Source organism: Cupressus sempervirens, chromosome 1 (assembly GCF_028749045.1).
Source record: "Cupressus sempervirens isolate cs-2001-9-10 chromosome 1, ASM2874904v1, whole genome shotgun sequence".
In the NCBI taxonomy this organism is placed as follows: domain Eukaryota; kingdom Viridiplantae; phylum Streptophyta; class Pinopsida; order Cupressales; family Cupressaceae; genus Cupressus; species Cupressus sempervirens.
In genome coordinates, this window is record NC_143118.1 from 334,452,505 (window position 1) to 334,470,638 (window position 18,134).

At 35.9% G+C, this 18,134-nt stretch overlaps 1 protein-coding gene across 1 annotated transcript; it reads right to left on the reverse strand.

The window, feature by feature from the left end:
- Positions 1-877: 877 nt before the first annotated feature.
- Positions 878-2,155, reverse strand: LOC149577550 (chitinase 2-like). Its single transcript, XM_089789072.1, has 2 exons — positions 2,063-2,155; positions 878-1,870 (listed from the first exon to the last, which is right to left on the reverse strand). The coding sequence occupies exons 1-2, from the start codon at positions 2,121-2,123 to the stop codon at positions 1,035-1,037; spliced, it is 897 nt and encodes a 298-aa protein (XP_089645198.1). The 5' UTR covers positions 2,124-2,155; the 3' UTR covers positions 878-1,034.
- Between the last annotated feature and the right edge of the window lie 15,979 nt (positions 2,156-18,134).

The window sequence follows — 18,134 nt, forward strand, 5'->3', positions numbered from 1 at the left end:
ATACAAAGTATCATTTGATTCGGCATCATGTAAAAGATGGTAGTATACAGCTCAAATAGTGTCCCACTGCAGATCAGTCGGCAGATATTTCTACTAAGGCATTGGACAGAGAAAAGTTTGAAAAGTTTAGAGAAATGCTTGGTTTAATCCCTTCAGATTAGGAGGGGATGTTAATATTAATCTTCAGGTTTCTTACACTCTAAATATTAAATTAGGTTTTCTTTTGTGTTAGTTTATTTGTTATAGTGTTTTTTTTAGTTCCAATAGTTTTGTATAACAGTTTATAACTGTTATTGCCATCTCTTTTATAAATTTGCTTGATTGTTCTGATAGTGAGTGGTGACATCAAATAATAAATGGTTTCCACTTTCTACATATTTTATTTTGTTTTTCAATCTGAACCAACAATCTCCCTCTACAACAAGATGAAACATCTGTATAGAAACCTGTAGTACTCGTAACATCAATAGTCTAATATCAATAAACTGTCAACAAATATACTAGTATACACTTCATATTTCAATCTTAAAGAAAATTATAGATTGTAGTGGCCTGAAAATCAGTAACTGGCTATTAATAAAAATTAACGAATATAATAATAAAAATTTCATATTTCATATATTTCAGTCTTAAAGAAAAGTATAGATCTTAGACTTTGCATAAATCTAAAATAGCAGCATAAAAATAGTACTGAAAAGATTGAAGCAATCTATGGTTCAACCACTGAGTTAGCCAAGGAACATTATATGAAACAATTCGAATTTTTCTAAGTTTCAAAGATTTTAGTTCAGAAGTTCATAGATGATTGAGAAAATAGGAAGTCTTTAGAAAAATTTACAAGGAATATTTCTTGTTATAACGGATGACAGAATCAAGATAACAATTAATAGATAACTTCAATGCTCATTAATTATCCTAGATATGTTGGGAATATGCGAACAAGTATAGACAAGAAGAGATTCCTACTATGATTTATTTATATATACGGTCTCAGGCACTATCATGAAAAAATAATAACAAAGATCGAATGCTCATCAGGACCCAAGGAGGACAGCCTGGGATTGCTTCTCGTATCGGAAGCCATTCGACTGGGAGCTGTCTGCACACCACACGAAGATGCCGCTGAGCTTGTTGCCGTCCCTCAGCTTTCTGCACGCCTCGAAGAATCCATTCGCAGGCGACAGCCCTCCACTTCCCTCCGTCACGAAACTGGCCAGCATTTGACCACCGCTATAACGATGCATCTGAGCGTTGAAATAGTTGATGAACTGCGACACGGTGGTGCTGGAGTCGTAGGCATAGAACTGGAAATTCACGTAGTCTATCGAACCGCCATACTGTTTCCAGAGCGCAGTGTAATGTGACTGCACTGTAGAGTCGTCGAATGGAGCGATGGAGGCAAAGGAGATGACATTCTTCTGCTTTAGTTGCGTTATAAGCTGCCCGATGCACTCGGCAAATGTGTCGGGGTCGGAATAGTCGAAATGCTCGTAGTCGATGTCGATCCCGTCGAGATGGTATTCTTTGATTATGTCGGTGAGAGAAGAAACTGCGTTGCTCACCCAGGAAGAGACGGAGGATGGCTTGAACTCGACGTTGCCACTTTGCACGCTGTCGCCGCCCAAGCTGAGAGCAACTTTGACGTTCTTGTGTTTTGCTTTGATGGCCTGCACGGCGCTGGGGCTGAGATTATCGTTGTCCCAGAAAATGTTGAACTTGCCGTTGGTAGGAGAACTTCCCGACGGGGTGTAGTCGATAGCGAAGGCCAGAATGAAATGAAACTCCGTGCCCGGGTCGATTGGTAAGTCGGAAAATTTCACATTGTCGAATTCGGCGCCAATGTATTCTCTGAAAAGTTTGGAGTCCGCGCCTGAAATATAACCCGGTTAATAACAAAGTAAGGCAGGCAATTATTTTAACAACATTTGAAGCTATTAAGGTAAAAGGAACATACATGATAGCAAGCAAAACGACGAAACATACACAAATGGGAACACAAACAAAAAAAATCTTCTTTTCCCCATGTATTGTGGTATAATATTTTAGACAGTGAGACGCCTACCTATTGTAGCAGGTAGGAGCAACGCAAGAAGAAGCAGAGAAAGCTTGAAGAACTCAGCCATGGCGTTTGCTGAAACCAGAAATCGCAGCCCGAGAGGAGTCACGTGGTGAGAAATATGGATGAATATAGTCGTATTTATATCCACATCTGACGTCGAATTGGAGTATTTCTCGGTATCCCGGGATGTGGAAGAGTGTTGTCCAGATTAGACGCGGTCTTGTCAGAGAAAACGCTGGCAATGGCCGTTGCTTGCGGGCTTGCGCTCCTTCTCGAAGTATTCCCTATTTTCAAACAATTCCCACGCTTTCAAAATGGTCCAAGAAACTGTTATTTATCAAGTAAAAAACCATTAGCTTATCTCCTTTCACTTTAGTTAAGATTCGTCTTTTAACCCCATTCGGCTGCAGATCACTGTTTTGATTATTTCGAGATTCTTTAGACATGTTTTCGTTTTCGTGGGCCCCGGGGAAGTGGGGATGGATGTTCGATTAAAACTCGTTCACAATGATAGAAGATACCCATTCCATTTAAATTCATAACAATTCGTCATAATAATATGTGATTATTGTTTATGCGGAGTGCAATGTCAAGAGCTGGAGTTTCTGAATCTAATCCAATCTGTTTCATCTAATTTAGACTAATCATTATAAATTACTTATTTTAAATGTCAGTCTATCGCTTTATTTAGAAAGGGGGTTACGTGAATAAAAGCTGATGATTCAAACGCACAAAACCTGCAATTTTGTCCTTGTAATCTAAAAGGGTTTTCTTATATTTATATTATTTCTCTCGTGTTTTGTGGTGAATAGTTTACATCTCGGGAAGATAGTTTCATGTATGGATGCCATTGCCCATTTCAAGTCCCTGCCTTTTAAAGGAGGGGACTAGAGTTTTCACCTTATTATTTGCTGTAAGTTGTTGCTTTGATAATTGTGCATGTTTCAAATATTTTCATTTATCCTATAGTCCACCAATATTTCATATTAAAGACAAATTTTCTGAATTTATTTGCTACATTTTGATTGGTTTTCTCTTTTTTCTCTACTAGTCTTTTTATTTTATCTCTCATAACTTTTTAGAGAAAATAGAGCTCGAGGGTTTGTACTAATCTGCAAGCATCATCAATTGTAATTTTCCTATGGTATTCTATAGACTAATACACGTGCCATGATATTCTAGTGACATTCCACAAACTAATACATGTGTCATTAGCATAAGGATGTCATTGTATATTTACTCCATGCATTCAAACCCCTTGTAAACTCAAAACATAACCTCATAGCTCACTCTGTAGCCCAAGCGCACCAACAGAATAGCATCAAGAAAATGTAGACAATGCTACAAGATCTGGTGCCAATTCCTCTAAATGAAGCAACAACAACACCTAGGGCACTCTTCAACTACATTGTTCTACATTACTGCTACCTTAAGATTTGTATGCCATTATTGGAGATGATCCTGGTTGGCATTAAGAGCATGGTACCACACTTTGCCAATCTGTTGTGGTTGCCACCTAGCATGGGCTAGAATGCAATATTGATGCTCGAACTGACAATCCAAATAATTTTTCTTCCATGGTGGCTCTACGCTTAGACAATGCACAAATTGGTTGGGAGCCATGCTTTGGGTTGGTAACTTTGTCTCAATCCTTGGTGTTGGCAATGTTTGGACACCCTCCTCCATAAAGCCCTTCCAACTCACCACAGATGTGTTCTTCTACTTGACAGCTACAAAGATGTTATTTTGTATATTCCTCAAGGGCATCATTTTCCTCTTCTCAGCTAGAGCACTTGTTTTCTTCTACTCCTTGCTCTCATGGTTTGCTGGATGGATGGTGTTGGGGAAATTGGTGGCAGTGACAATTGTTTTGACTATGTAACTTGTGTTGATTTGGGTTTTCATAGACCACTAAATTGGAAGAAGATGATGATGAATTAGGTGTCTTTTTAGGTGGACTTAGAGCAAAAGGCACATTCCTTGTTACATTTGTGATAAATTAGGAAAGGCATATTTTTGTGGAAATATTAGGATTGAACTTTGTATAGTAACTGGTCTACATTTTTAAAGAAACTTTCTCTCAAAGCAATCCTAAGTTTGATCAAGTTATAGTAATTTAATACTTTTAGCATTGATATTATTGACAATTTTCTTTGTCAAGTTAATATAGTTGGTATTTTAAATGACTACATTGTGTAAAATAAATCTCATTTGCATAAAAATATTCATACAAAATAGGTTTGATTAATGTCATTCTTGGTGGTTTGTTAATGTTGTTCTTATTTCAATGTTGTTGTAACTAATAGATTTAAACCAACCTCTTTTCATTATGAAATTTGTTGAATTTTTTGTTGTATTTTTTCATTAGGGAAATTCTCTTTTAGAAAGGGTGTGAAAACCAAAGCATTAAAATCTTCTCTTCAATTTCTTTAGATTCAAAGAGTTGAGGTATATATGAGTTGAGGAATCGCCAAGAGAATGAAGTGTGTAGTTCTACGCAAGACAAGCTAGATATAGAGGCAAACTTAGTGAAGAAAATTGAGTTCCAAATCATCTTTAACCTATAAAAATATCAAAATAGAAAGTGGAAATTTTCATGATGATAACAAGCTTGTAGAGGGTTAATGGCTCATTTCTTCCCAGGTTTGTAAACTCATCTCTCAGCTCATTTCTTCCCCTTTCGTATCTATTCTGGTTAATGGCTTCCCTTCAAATTTTGTTTTCCCTTCAAGACAGTTGAGACAAGGTGATCCTCTTTCCCCTGTTCTCTTCATCATTTTGGTTGATTGTCTGGGAAGACTTATTTTAAGAAAAAGACAAGACCAGAGATTGCAAGGACTCAAGCCTTCATCTGGTCCTCTTTCTTTCACCAACGAACAATTTGTGGATGATACTATTCTAGGGGGCGAGGCCACGGTCCAGGAGGCCAGAGAGTTCAAGTGCTTGCTCAATACTTATACCAAGGGATCTGGCTAGGCTATCAATTGGGACAAGAGTTATGTTTACTTCATCAACACTCCATTGGAGAGACAAAGGAAAATAGCTTGAATATTAGGAAGTGGTATTGGTACCCTCCCTACAAGTTATCTTGGCATGCCTCTAGGTTCCAAACCCCCGGAATCCTTTTGAAATAGCATCATAGATAGATTCAATAAGAAACTTGCGGGCTGGAAAGGTGCATCTCTCAGCCAGGTAGGCAAATGCACGTTGGTGAAATCTATTTTCCAAAATCTCCCCACTTATGCCTTAAGTCTCTTTGGGATCTCGGCTAAGCATGCTAACAGAATCGAGAAGATTCAGAGGGAATTGCTCTGGTTAGGGGTTGAAGAACATAAAAGATATCATTTAGTTTCCTGGGACCATGTTTTCCTTCCCAAATGTTATGGAGGCCTTGGTATCAGAAAAATTAGACATCTCAACAACGCCCTTCTAGCCAAACAAATATGGTGCATTTTTCAGAGTACTGGAGAATGGAAGGAAATCATGACTAAAAAGTACTTGAGTAGGCAATTGCTAAGCCTTTTGATTCATGAGGTTGATATACCTCAAGGATCTTACATATGGATTGGGGTCCTAAAGGCTATGACATTGGCTAAGTCCAAGGCGAAATGAAAAGTTGGCAAAGGTAAGAATATTTTATTTTGGAAGGACAATTGGACTAGCTAGGGACCTCTCATTGATCACCCTAATTACGGTAGATGGGCAGAGCAATGCATTAGAAGATATGGTTTGAAAGTCAGTGATTACAGAATAGGTAATGGATGGCAGGACTTGTCTTTGATATCCCCGGATCTTAACCCCATGATGATTACTTTGAATGAGATTCCAATAAATAATAAGGTGGATGAAGTCATTTGGGGAGATAACTCAAATGGTCTTTACTCTGTCACCTTTGGATACTTCTCTTTGTGGGATAGAATGGAGAAACCCATCTAGGCAAAAGCTTTGATCCCTGGTCTTACCCCTAAAATAAATATATTTTTTTGGCTTCTACTCCAAGACAAGATCCTTGCTCTAGATAATCTTGCTAAGTGTGGTCAGATTATCCCCAACAAATGCAATTTATGCAAGTAGGATCTAGAAATGATCAATCATTTGTTTATCCATTGTCCCTATTCCTCTAAAGTTTAGAACCTCCTTACCAGGAATTCTAGGATTAGCTGGTGTCCTCTAGCCACTATTCAAGATTTCTTCAGCCAATGGAGGAGTTTACATAATGGCTTAATCTCTCATCTGATTGGCTTCTAGTCCCTTCTGTATTTCTATTGGGGCATTTGGAGAGAGACGAATAACCGAATCTTCAAAGATAGGGAAGCCCCTGAGTTTGTCATTGCAAAGAAAATTGAAGGTCTAACGAAGGAGAACTTCACCACCACCAAGGATGGTAACATTGAGGAAGGAGGGAATAGCAAATAGAGGAAAACGGACAGGGATGGGAAAAGACAGGAGGCTAGGTGGTCTTTTCTCTCTGGAAATTTGTTCAAGGCCAATTTTTGTGGGGCCGCTAAAGGGAACCCAGGATTTGTGGGCAATGGAGGCATCATTAGGAATAGTCATGGGGGAGGAGTTGCAGCCTTTTTCTACCCACTCAGACATCAGACGAATCATTTCACTGAAGCCAGTGTCACTGGTCACATTGTCAAGCTAGCCCTGGCTTCTAGGATTGAGAACTTATGGCTAGAGGGGGACTCTTTAAACATCATCAACTATCTCAATGGTCATACTAAGCTCTCGTAGACCATTACGAATATAATTGATGAATTAAAGTCTGACCTAAGCAAGTTCAACAAGACCTACATCACTCACGTGTACAGGGAGGCTAATTCGGCTGCCGACTGGTTTGCCAATGAAGTAGTCACCAAAAATGTGGAGAGGACATGGCACGTCAGTGACACCTTTTCGATGGCAATAAATAGTTTCCTATTGCAAGATCGCATCCAGGGAAGTACTAGAAATATCCAAAATAAATGATGGAAAGATTTGAAAGATTACACATAGGAGGGGGAGTTATTAAAAATCACGCAAAACTCTTTTATCATAATAACATGTACATACAACACATTTTATGGGTTGTTTTGAATACTACCATTAATAATGGTATTCTCGACAACATTTTAGTGCTTCATAATCTGAAGAAAGCTAAGGTCTGGAAGAAAACTGTGAGTAGGTGGGGGATTTTAGTTGCAGTAGAAACCATGGTGGAAGAGAGAAACAGAAGGGAGCCATCAAGAGAGGCGAGGAACTGGAAGGAGAAATCAAAGGTTTGGCATAAATTGGAAAAGGGTAAGATTTCTCGATTCCTAGAGAAGCTCCATGGTTTTGATGCAGGGATAACCAAGGTCATGGTGGACCCCTGAAAAAATGGGAGAGTCAAAATTGATGGGGTCTCCCACCAAGTTAATGTGGAGTTGATAGCCGAGGTTGCTGAAATTCCTTTGGAAGGAACCAATTTTTTCAGAGATAAGAAAATGTTGACAAATGCTGACAAAGTTTTTGCAAAGAATGAAAAGGAGCTAAACAAGATCATCAAAGTGGAGACGTACTACGACATGGATTTAATCAAAAACCTGGAGGTATGTTCTCAGGATCATCATTGAGTATATTTCCCTAGACCCCAAATTTGACAGGATAAGAACACATCATTTTATCTTGCTTAATCACTTTAGGCATAAAATCAAAATTTATTTTTCCTTCTATCTTTTTACTTCCATGAGCAAGGGTATCGAGGGTTTTAAGAGAAAACCCATTGCTAATCCTACTCTTCATGATGGATTGCTTCTCTTGGTTTACGAGAATCTAAAGGCCCAAACTAGGGGAAAATCCCTTGGTGATGCTTTGGGTGCATCCGAGGAAACTAGGAGCTCAAATTCTGAGGAAGTGCAGAGCATAAAATTGGAGGAAGAGGAGTCCAAATCCAAAAAAATAGGAAACCCTCAACCCGCATCCCATGCAGAAAGAGCCCAAGAGGTTTACCCCTCATTCCCCCTAAGTCTAAGCCTCAAGAGATGGAGGAGGATAGTGAGGAGGAAGAGGACACTAATTCGGGGGAAGAGGAGAATGAAGAGGGTGATGAGAAGGAGGAAAAGAAGGGGAGAGATAGTGAAAAAGAGGAGGAGGATTCTACCAATGTGTCAAGGAATCCTAAGAAAAGGAAAGTTAAAGAGGCCTTTGACACTAAAGACCAGATCCCTAGCCCTGGCCCCACTCCTTCCCTAATTGTTGACATTCTGGGAAAAGAGTGTGGGGAGGTGGTTATGAAAAATAGGAGGAGATCTTGGAGGAATTTTAATTCGAATAAAGCCAAATTGGGGATTGTCAGGGAGCCTTTGAACATTCAAGTGATGGAGGAAATTGATAGGAAAACCCATTATGAGGACCTCATTGACCTCGGTCTGGTTATGATTTTAGATAATGCTAGGGAAACTAGCGTTAACCTTTTGAATAATGCTAGGAACAACATGATAGACAACTTCTGGTCTATCAAATCGTTGTTCCATGAAATTGAAGAACTCAAGGGGAGAAAAAGCCAGGAAGGAGACAAATACAAAGGCAACGACTAGGGGAACATTGATCAGGACAGAAACCAGGATGAAACACAACCGCATATCTACATCTAGGATCACATGGTTGACCAGGAGGACAGAATCACAAAGGTTGAAAAAAGAGTCCAACACATGGAATTTTTCTACCACAACCTTGAAAATTAGGTGATCACCACCTTGTCTACCCTGAATGAAAATATTAATAGCCTAGGTGAATCTCTTATTAGTTCTAGTTTTGGTAGGGAAATTCTGGGGAAGGACAACTAGGATAATGGGCAGGCTAAGGACAATCTAAAAGAGACCAGGGACCAGATGGGTGCTCAGAACTAGGACTAGGTGGATGCTCAAAACCAGGACTAGGAGGACATAGACAATAGGAGGACTATTGAAGCTACAGAATCCCTGCAAGTTCTTGACAAACAAAATTGATAGTTAGGTTGTTGTTCTTTCCCAGTGTTGCTGGCTCTTTTTGATCTTGTTTTACTAGTTTTTTTTGTTTCTCGCTGCAGGCCAATTTTTTGGTTGGCTTTTGTTAATTTGCTTCATTTTAGCTAGACTTTACTAAAAAATTAATTATTAATACATTGTAATACTTTTAGGTTTCAAGATCCCTGTAAAACCTATTTTACTTAATAAAAAACAAGCTTGTAGAGGGAGGATTAGAGCCCATATAAAAAGTAATAAAATTCTAACCAAAAATGTTTTCTTATTTTGGAGGGCTAAATAAAATATCAGCTCAAAATTCATCTTTTCCTTTCAGTTAAGCCACCTTTAGATGGAAAAATCAAAGAGAATTTTTTTAGAATCACCCTAAATTTTTTTTCATAATAGTGAAAATCTCCAACATTGAATCAAATGATTATGACATTTTTATGTTACTCTTATGAGAAAGTGAGTTTGAAATTGAAGATATCCAAACAATATAGGTTGTGGGTTCATATATTCACAAGTCCTACAATGTTGCTATATAAAGATTAGATAAAGTAGAAATAAGTTTTTAGAAAATCACTCATTGGATTGTAAGCCCTTTGAAACTCTAAAAAAATTAAATCTAAATTTGACCATAGTATATACAACATACTCTATTATTAGACTATAAGACCTTTGAAATTCTTTTTTTTTTTTTTCTTAATGTAAAGTTGACAACATACTCTATTATTATTATATTATAGGCTATTCATATAACATATTCTATTATTACATGTCATTTGATTATTTTTTGCTCATAATTTGCCTATTTAAACAATAGGCAAGGACTCTTGTTGCATCCATGCAACTCTTGTTTTAAAAATAAGCATCAAACATGGAGAAGTATTGGAGTCAAAAACTATAGCATATACATATTTATAGATGAGCTTGATAACACAAAACTATTTCATTACTAAATTAATTATATCATGGATTTTTTTTAAACATTATAATATTTAAATTTATATTTGAATATTGAAAAATAACTAAACATTAATATCCAAGTTGCTACGCTAATATACATCTTCAATTCAATTAGATTAATTATAATATTTATAAAATTTTCAAATGTACTAGAGAATTCGTGCGTATTTATTTTGGTCTTTCAAAATTATTAGTTCTTGTCAAAGTAGGATACCATTTTATTCAGTCTTTTCTATTTTTCAATTAGTTTGACCAATACTTAAAGGAAAAAAAAAAATTCTAGCCGACTTCCTATTACTTTATTTCTATTTTTATTTTAAATGATTTTTTAACAAAAATTCTTTCATTTTTTTCTTGGCTAGAACAAGCAAAAAATATAATTTTCACAAAATAAAATCACTTTTCTCCATTTAAATCAAATAATCATGTGTCAAATTATCAATATGCTAGGAAGTATTTGATGAGACACAATCTTACATTATTAAAGATATTATTACAAATAAAAAGCTCTTTATATGTGTCATAGAATTATTTTGAAAAAGAGTTAATATTCTATAAAATATTTACATTTTCAATATGTTTTTTATTTAAAAGGACAAGATTGGCAGGCCTTTGAAACCTGTAACAACAATAAACTCCTCACAATGAAACATTGAATGAAAGCATCACTAAGGAAACAAGCTTCCAAAGCTAAGCCCAAGGGTTTCTAAAAGGAACCCAAAATCTTGTAGGGTTTTAGAAGGACTACTTACATTTTTAATGTTTGACCTTTATTGATTCCGAAACTTATTACTTTATGGAGACTTGATAAAGGTTGAGTGAGCTCTACAGCTACTTATGTGATAGTATCCACATAGGGTTTTAGATTTTTTTTAGGTAGGTCCTATTTTTTCCTTCCACCTATCATGTCCTTCCATATTTATTGTAGGATATTTAATTTTTTCTTTTGATGACCTTGGATACATTTGGCTTAGTAGTTTCTACTATTGCCAAAGCATTGACTAAAGGTGGACATGGCTTCATTGAGAAATCATCCTAGAAAACTCATCATCAAGGTATTTCATGAGGTAAGTCATCTCCCTCTCTTTATTTTATTTCATAATTATCTAATTTTTATAAATCTTGTGATTGGATGGAAAGATACACGATAATTTGTTATGTGGGTAGGGTCCCTTTGAGATTATGTTGAATGACTAGGTTTCCAAATTATGGCTTCTTGATAGAATTCTCCTAGATGATTTACAAAATCTTACCAAAGGCTTTTTGTGGTCCACTTTGGGAATCCTTCAAATTTTGAGAGAGTTCTCAATCATGGCCCCTAGTCTTTTGCAGATTCCTTAGATAGATCTATTTAAGGGGGAAAACCTTATGTTTCCTAGCTAAAACAAGCTTCTCTAACTATGGGTCCATTAGACCTTTGGAAAAATGCATAAAATTAACTCCCCACCCTATTTTCCAAGGAAATTGTTTAGTTTCTACAAAGGATTTGATCATTACTCTCAATGCTTCTAAAAAGTCCAAGGTTCTCCTTCGAGTTCTCAAGAGAATGTAAACAATTCATTCCATTATTTTGTAGCCCTCTTGGATGTGATGAGATTGATGATTGATGACATGGAAGTGGTAGATGTTTCTCAAAGACCTATACCCAATTTTCATGTCAAAACTAGACTTTATGCATAATAATTTATTCTTAGTCAAGGACAAAGAAACAATGGATGATTGTTTTTTACATGAATTTTCTTTTTTGGAATGTGGGGGTCCTTATTATCCTATTATAAATATAACATTAGAGATGTATGCCACCAATTTCCTTAGATAGATCTTTTTTCTTAGCAAGAGATTAAGATAGATGGTTTCCTTCTCATAGTAGCTTGTTGTCTTAATTATCCTCATAACTTATTTTTCCCTCCTCAAAAGAAGCAGGTGCAATAAGTGTGGATACTTTGCTAGCACTATGTTGAAAAAGTGTAATTTTACAACATGGCATGAAGACCCCTCCATCAACTAGTGTAGATTATGGTTTGGTTTTGTTAATCTCTATGCTCCCAATGATTTTTTTGAAAAGAAATATCCATGGAGGATGTTAGTTGAGTCATTTCTACCTAATACATAAGTTATATGTAGACATTTCAATATTGTTGAGGATGGTTTCAATAAGGATGACATAACACCATTTTTTTAATAGCTAGTGAGCTAGAAACCTTATTTTACATGTGCAATAAATTAATCCTTTAGGATCTTGATATCAATAGTTCTCTACCTCACTCTAGATGGCATACTTGGAGTAATTTTAGACTTGGATCTAATAGGGTATCTAAGAGACTTGGTTATGCCATAGTTAGCATGAAACATGACAATATTTTGATGGGGTAATATTAGAATCACAAGAGACATGATTATGACTTTATGTGTTGCATTCATGATAGTGTTTGTCATTGATATCAATAGACTGGTTATTCTATGAAGACTGACAAAGTTACAGCTCCATAGAAGCATTTGGTGCAATTTGTGGATTTAAGATCAACTTATGTAAAATTGATATTATGTTCTCAATATGTGTAGTGCCTCTCCCATTTGACTTTTTTAAATCATCCTAATGGATGCAACCTTGTTGATCTCTCCTTGAGAAAGGATCATGATTATCACCATGAGTGGTCTACACTGTTGAGGTGATTGGATTTATGTTCTATATCAGTTGATTTGATTATGCTTATGGCTGATTTATGAGATTATGATGTGATTTATGGTTCACTGAGATTTGTGCTAGTGGTTACCAGGATCAATGTGGTATCATGATGTTGTTTCATGATTACCATGAGATGTGTGTAGAGATTGCACTATGTACTATTACCCTACTACACTGGACTAGGTTCCTGTAGTAATGGTTAGTCATGTTTTTTGACTGTGTTTTCTTATGTGTTGGAAGCATATTTCCATATTGTTTAAACAACCATTATTAAATGCTTAAGACAATTAGAAATGGATTGTCCATGTTGGGTTCATTGGTTATGTGTTGTGGATATTTACTTTGTTATGTTTTGATCTAAGAGATATTGGTTACTTATGTTATGTTTTACATTTGAAATGACCTAAGGGTCAGATGTTATACTTTGATTTTAGTATCATAGATGTTAGACTTCTATGCTATTCAATTGATCATATTGCATGATGATTTTATTTTGAGATGACAATGTGTTTTATGATGATATCTGGTTATCTGGTATTTGGACATATCTCTAATTATGTTATGTGATAGATTTAATGCTATGGTTATTTACTTTATTCTTGCATTGTTATGATTTATGCGAACATGAGTGATGTGAGTAGATTAATTTATTATAATTGAATAAATGGTTAAACCAGGTGATTTAATGTATTTATTTCTTCAACTATGTTATTATATGCAATTATACTTGATCGTGTTTTTTAGTGTGTAGGATTTATATCCCTGGCAGTGGCACATGGAGTTAGTGATTCAGCCATTCATATTTTACCAATGTCATCCCTGTACGGTCAATGTATCCTTATTTTAATTGCTTAATTAATCCTTTTGGTGATTATTAAATCTAAACTCATTTGCGTTATGTGATTAGAATAGTGAGCATGTCTGTGCAGTTAGAGGTTCGCATTGTCATGAAAGTTGTTAAGTAAATTTTTGTGTTTTTGGGTTTTTGGGCTTTTAGTTTTATTGAATTTAATTTTTGGTAGTTTTGTCATAGATGAATTCCTATTACTAGGAATGGCCTATTTTCATTTTGGTCAATTTGAGGTTTAACTAGGTTGGCTAGTTATTTGCCCTAATCAATTATTCACTCGAAAAGTGAATATCCAAAAGGGAATTTAATTCCCCACTTCTCACTTTTGAATTAGAAAGTTTAAGAGTAAAACCCAGAATCCTCTTCATAAGGATTTACTATTATGTTCATTGTGGGACCTATGAGCATGGGATCATTGCAAGGTTGAGCTCGTTGGATCCAACTTGGGGAGACCTTGGATTGTCACAATTTCTGGCTACTTCTGTGAGGTTTTTATTTTATTGTTCAGATTCTTGTTTTGCCCTTTTGGCTATGAGGTAGGCTCTCCTGTTTTATTTTTTTGGCTCTATTTCTACTTCTATTTTTGGTAGTCATTTGTTAGTAGGCTAAGAACTAGTGTTCCCCTCTACTTTTGTATGCTAGCTCTACTCAACTAGGCGAGTATGAGCATTTCCCTCTTTTTTAGATTGAGGGTTTGGGTTTTTACACCATTACACTGGCCATTTTTGCATATGAACTCCAAATCTAGATTTTATTTGATATTTGTTTCTTTTGTTCCCTAAGACCAAATGGGTTTTAATTTTCAAGTTTTTGAGTTTTGAGGTTTTCCACTTCGGTTTGAGTGCCGCCTAGTTTTCTTGGGTTTTCTTGGCATGATGTTGGTTGTGGACTTGGATTATCTGTAAGATTTTAATCAAACCATTGTTTCACTTTTATGTTTGCATTGGGATTTGTGTCACATCTATACTCCCAATGTCATGTTTGGTTGAGTGATTTTAAACTTGTTGTTATGGTTTCTTTTGGACCCTTGTTATTGTTTCGTGGACACTAAGATTCGTGTAGAATCCATACTTCCATAATGAGGCTGGTTGAGTGAGTCATGATGTTTGGTCTTGTTGCATCATTGGGATTCATGTAGAATCCATAGTCCCAAATTGAGGCCAATTGAGTGATTTCATGATGTATGGTTTTATTGTTCTTTGGGATTAATGTAGAATTCATCCTCCCGTGTTTTTTTTGGTTGAGTGATATTTTGTTTGTGTTCTCATCCAGTCCTTGTGTTATGATCTTTGTGATGGTAATGCACCACACATGAGTATGTGCACATACATTTTTCAAGTGGCTTGCGGGTCTTGAGTTTTCGTGGTATTTTCAAAAGCTATGATCATTGCAGTTGGGTTGGGAATATGCATGCCTATAGGCATTCATCATTGGATGAGCATGGGTAGAGTAGGGTAACACATGGAGGGGCTTCTATATCGTAGCCTTGTGACTATTTCCCTATTGGTAAAGGAAGTTTTATATAAGTGATAACTAAACATAATGTGTGATTGGTAATAAAACTTAAGATAATTAAAAACTAGGGATTATGCACCTTCCGTTGTGGAGTGTGTTGTGCAAATTGTGCACCTTCCATTGGGAATTTGATGCTACCAAAGGTGGCTTGGGCTTACCAATGCCAAGCGACAATCCATGATGTTAGCCCCTGCATAGTAGCCCAATGAGTGTCTGACCAAGACCTATAGTTTATGCACTGTCTATGTTCTTGGTTTGAGTCATCATGTTGTCTGGCATGAGTGTTAGCCTTGGATGTTTGTTTTATGCGTGTTTGTGGTTGGATAATTATCTCCATTAGTATGGCTAGAGTGGACCTATGGGTTCCATGTGGTTGGGAGGCATAGCTACCCATACCACTAGTGGGGACCAGTGTACAAAGATAATATTTTGTCCCAATGCGACTATTGCTATATATTTTCACTTGGTACTTTGGGTTTCAAAGTATTCTTTCTTGTGATTTATGCCTTCATTAGAATGCTTCTATTTCATGTTAGATTATGTTAGTTACTAACATATTTCCTTATTTTGATGATTAGCATATGATATTTAATGTTATCTATATTTGTGGGATTATCTTAAGCTTTACTCCTAGCATGTTAGATTTCCTTATGCTAATGTTGTAGCACATTTTAGTAGTGACATCCCTTTATGATAGTATTGATGATTTGTTTGGTAGTTTGGGATGTTACACGTAGGGGATGGTTGGAGCCCATGATGGTCTTATGATGCTATTATGGTTGGGAGGAACTGCATACTTAGTTTGGTTGTTCAGTTATTGCGATGTTATTTATATACATCGCGATGTTATTTCTATGCATTGTGATGTTTCTTCTGTACACTATGATTTTTCTTTTAGTATGTCCTTTTTACTGCTATGGTTTAGTTGGATAGGTGTTCCTCTTTCCTATTTCATGGCATCTTGTTGTTTATGCACTTGAGTGTTCATTCCTCGATCTACATGGATCCAGTACTCCCTGGTGTGGAGGGAATGTATTTCCTATCTTTTTCCCTTTATTTTTCTGGCTTGTTGATGTGTTTCCTTATGCAAAATGTTACTTTCTTGTGTGAGAATTCAAGATCTCACGTGGTGTGCTAGGCTTTCTCATGTGGCCTTTGGCACTTTCTCGCGAAAACCGCCACACCAATGCAGTACTTTTGACTGCATATCCTAGCATGTCCTCACATGAGATGTTGTTTCCTTATGTGACTCAATGTACTTTCTCACATGAAGAGGTTCTTCCTCGAGAAAGACTGTCAAGTGTTATTCTCTCACACAAAAATAGGAGGCATCTCCACTATTTTTCAGAGAATGCAATTTGGACTTTTGAGTACAAATCAGAGATTTTGTGTTCTGATGTTGTTTTTGGTTTTCGTTCTTGAGTTTGTGTGTGTCAGTTTGGTAGTGGCGTTTAGAAATTCGTTAGTTGTTGTCTTCTATTGCGATCTATGTGATTTGTGTATGATGTTCTCATTTGCACTCATACTTGTTCAAAAAAAAAATCTTGGGTTGAATTGAATCCTTGTTCCAAGGATCTCTGGGCGAGGCACTACAATATGTCTAAATGCTAAAACTAAGAGCATGCACAAAAATATGAAGACTAGACAAAGTTATGAAGACTTTAGTGAAGGTAACTTTTAGACAACATTTTTGGAAAGTGGGTTTTTATCTTAATCTACTCCTAGAGATGGAATTGGCTTGTGAAGACTTAGAAAAAGGTTGAAGACATGTTAGAGATGCTTTGATTAAGTGGGCATAATCTAAAAATCATCAAGTGAAAAGCTATAAAGATTGTGAGCTGATAATTTATGCATATTTCTTGGATAAAGTGTAAAATTGTAATGTAATATATATTGTAATATCTTAAGATTTTCTTATATTATTATTATTATTAATTGGGAAAGCTTAAAGGCCATATCAATGACTTGTTTTAGGACTCAAGTTATATAATGGAAATATGCTTTCCTTGGTGTTATTAATGATATGTGATCCTATATTTGTAATATTTGCACTATGTGAACTTGGTATGCAAATTTGTGAAGATCAAAATAGAATTTGGTGTGGTTGAGGCATAGTGAGCTTACAAAGAACTCTATTTGACAAGAAAAGTTTCTAATTGGAGAGTTTTTGTTTCACATTGTATTATTCATAAGGAATAGTACTAAGGCAATTCGGACAGTGAGTTTAGTGGTCATCCCTTCAACTCGTAATAGGGTTGGCACAACTCCTAACATGGTTGGAATCTCCTAACCAAGATTCAAAGTCTCCAACAAGGGACTCATACATGTACTAGTTGTATTTCATTAACTCCTAATAGGGTCTATCCTCTAACAAGGAAATTTTATATTAGTACATCATTTTGTGGGTACCATCCTCACCGGGGTCTTCCCTCTTATCAATGGTTTCCCTAGTTAACATATTTGGATTTATTGTGCATGATTATCTTTTAATGGTTGGTGCATCTACTATTTACATGTTTTGGAATTAATAAAGATATTGATAGTTGTTTAAGTGCATAACTGATTCACACCCCCCCTCCCCCCCCTCGCCCACTACCTCGTAGTTATATTGGTGGACTTTACCTTCTAAAAATTGGTATTAGATCATTAGATCCTTGAAGGGAAAGCTTAAAAAATTAAGGAAATCTATGGAGTTAACTATGATAGAAGGAAAGAAAAGATGAAGACACATCTTTGCATAGATTTAAAATTTTGGTTGGTTACTATGAACACTAAAGCTATTATCAAAGAAGACAAGCTTGAAGGTTGTGAGGAAGCAAATAAAAAAATATTCATCTAGAATATGCTTGCTAGAGAAATATCGTTATCGACTTTTCCTGAAATTGAAAATGGAGAGGTAAAATATTTAAGACTTGCTAATGAGATTTGGAATTCTTTGCAAAGTACATTTGAGGGTGATAAAAACTCTAAGAAGGCTATATTACAAGGTTGGATATGTTAATTTAAAGGTTCTTAGATGTTGAAAGATGAAACTATAAAAGGATATTTTTCTAGAATATCAAAGATTTTCATAGGAATAAAGAATAACAG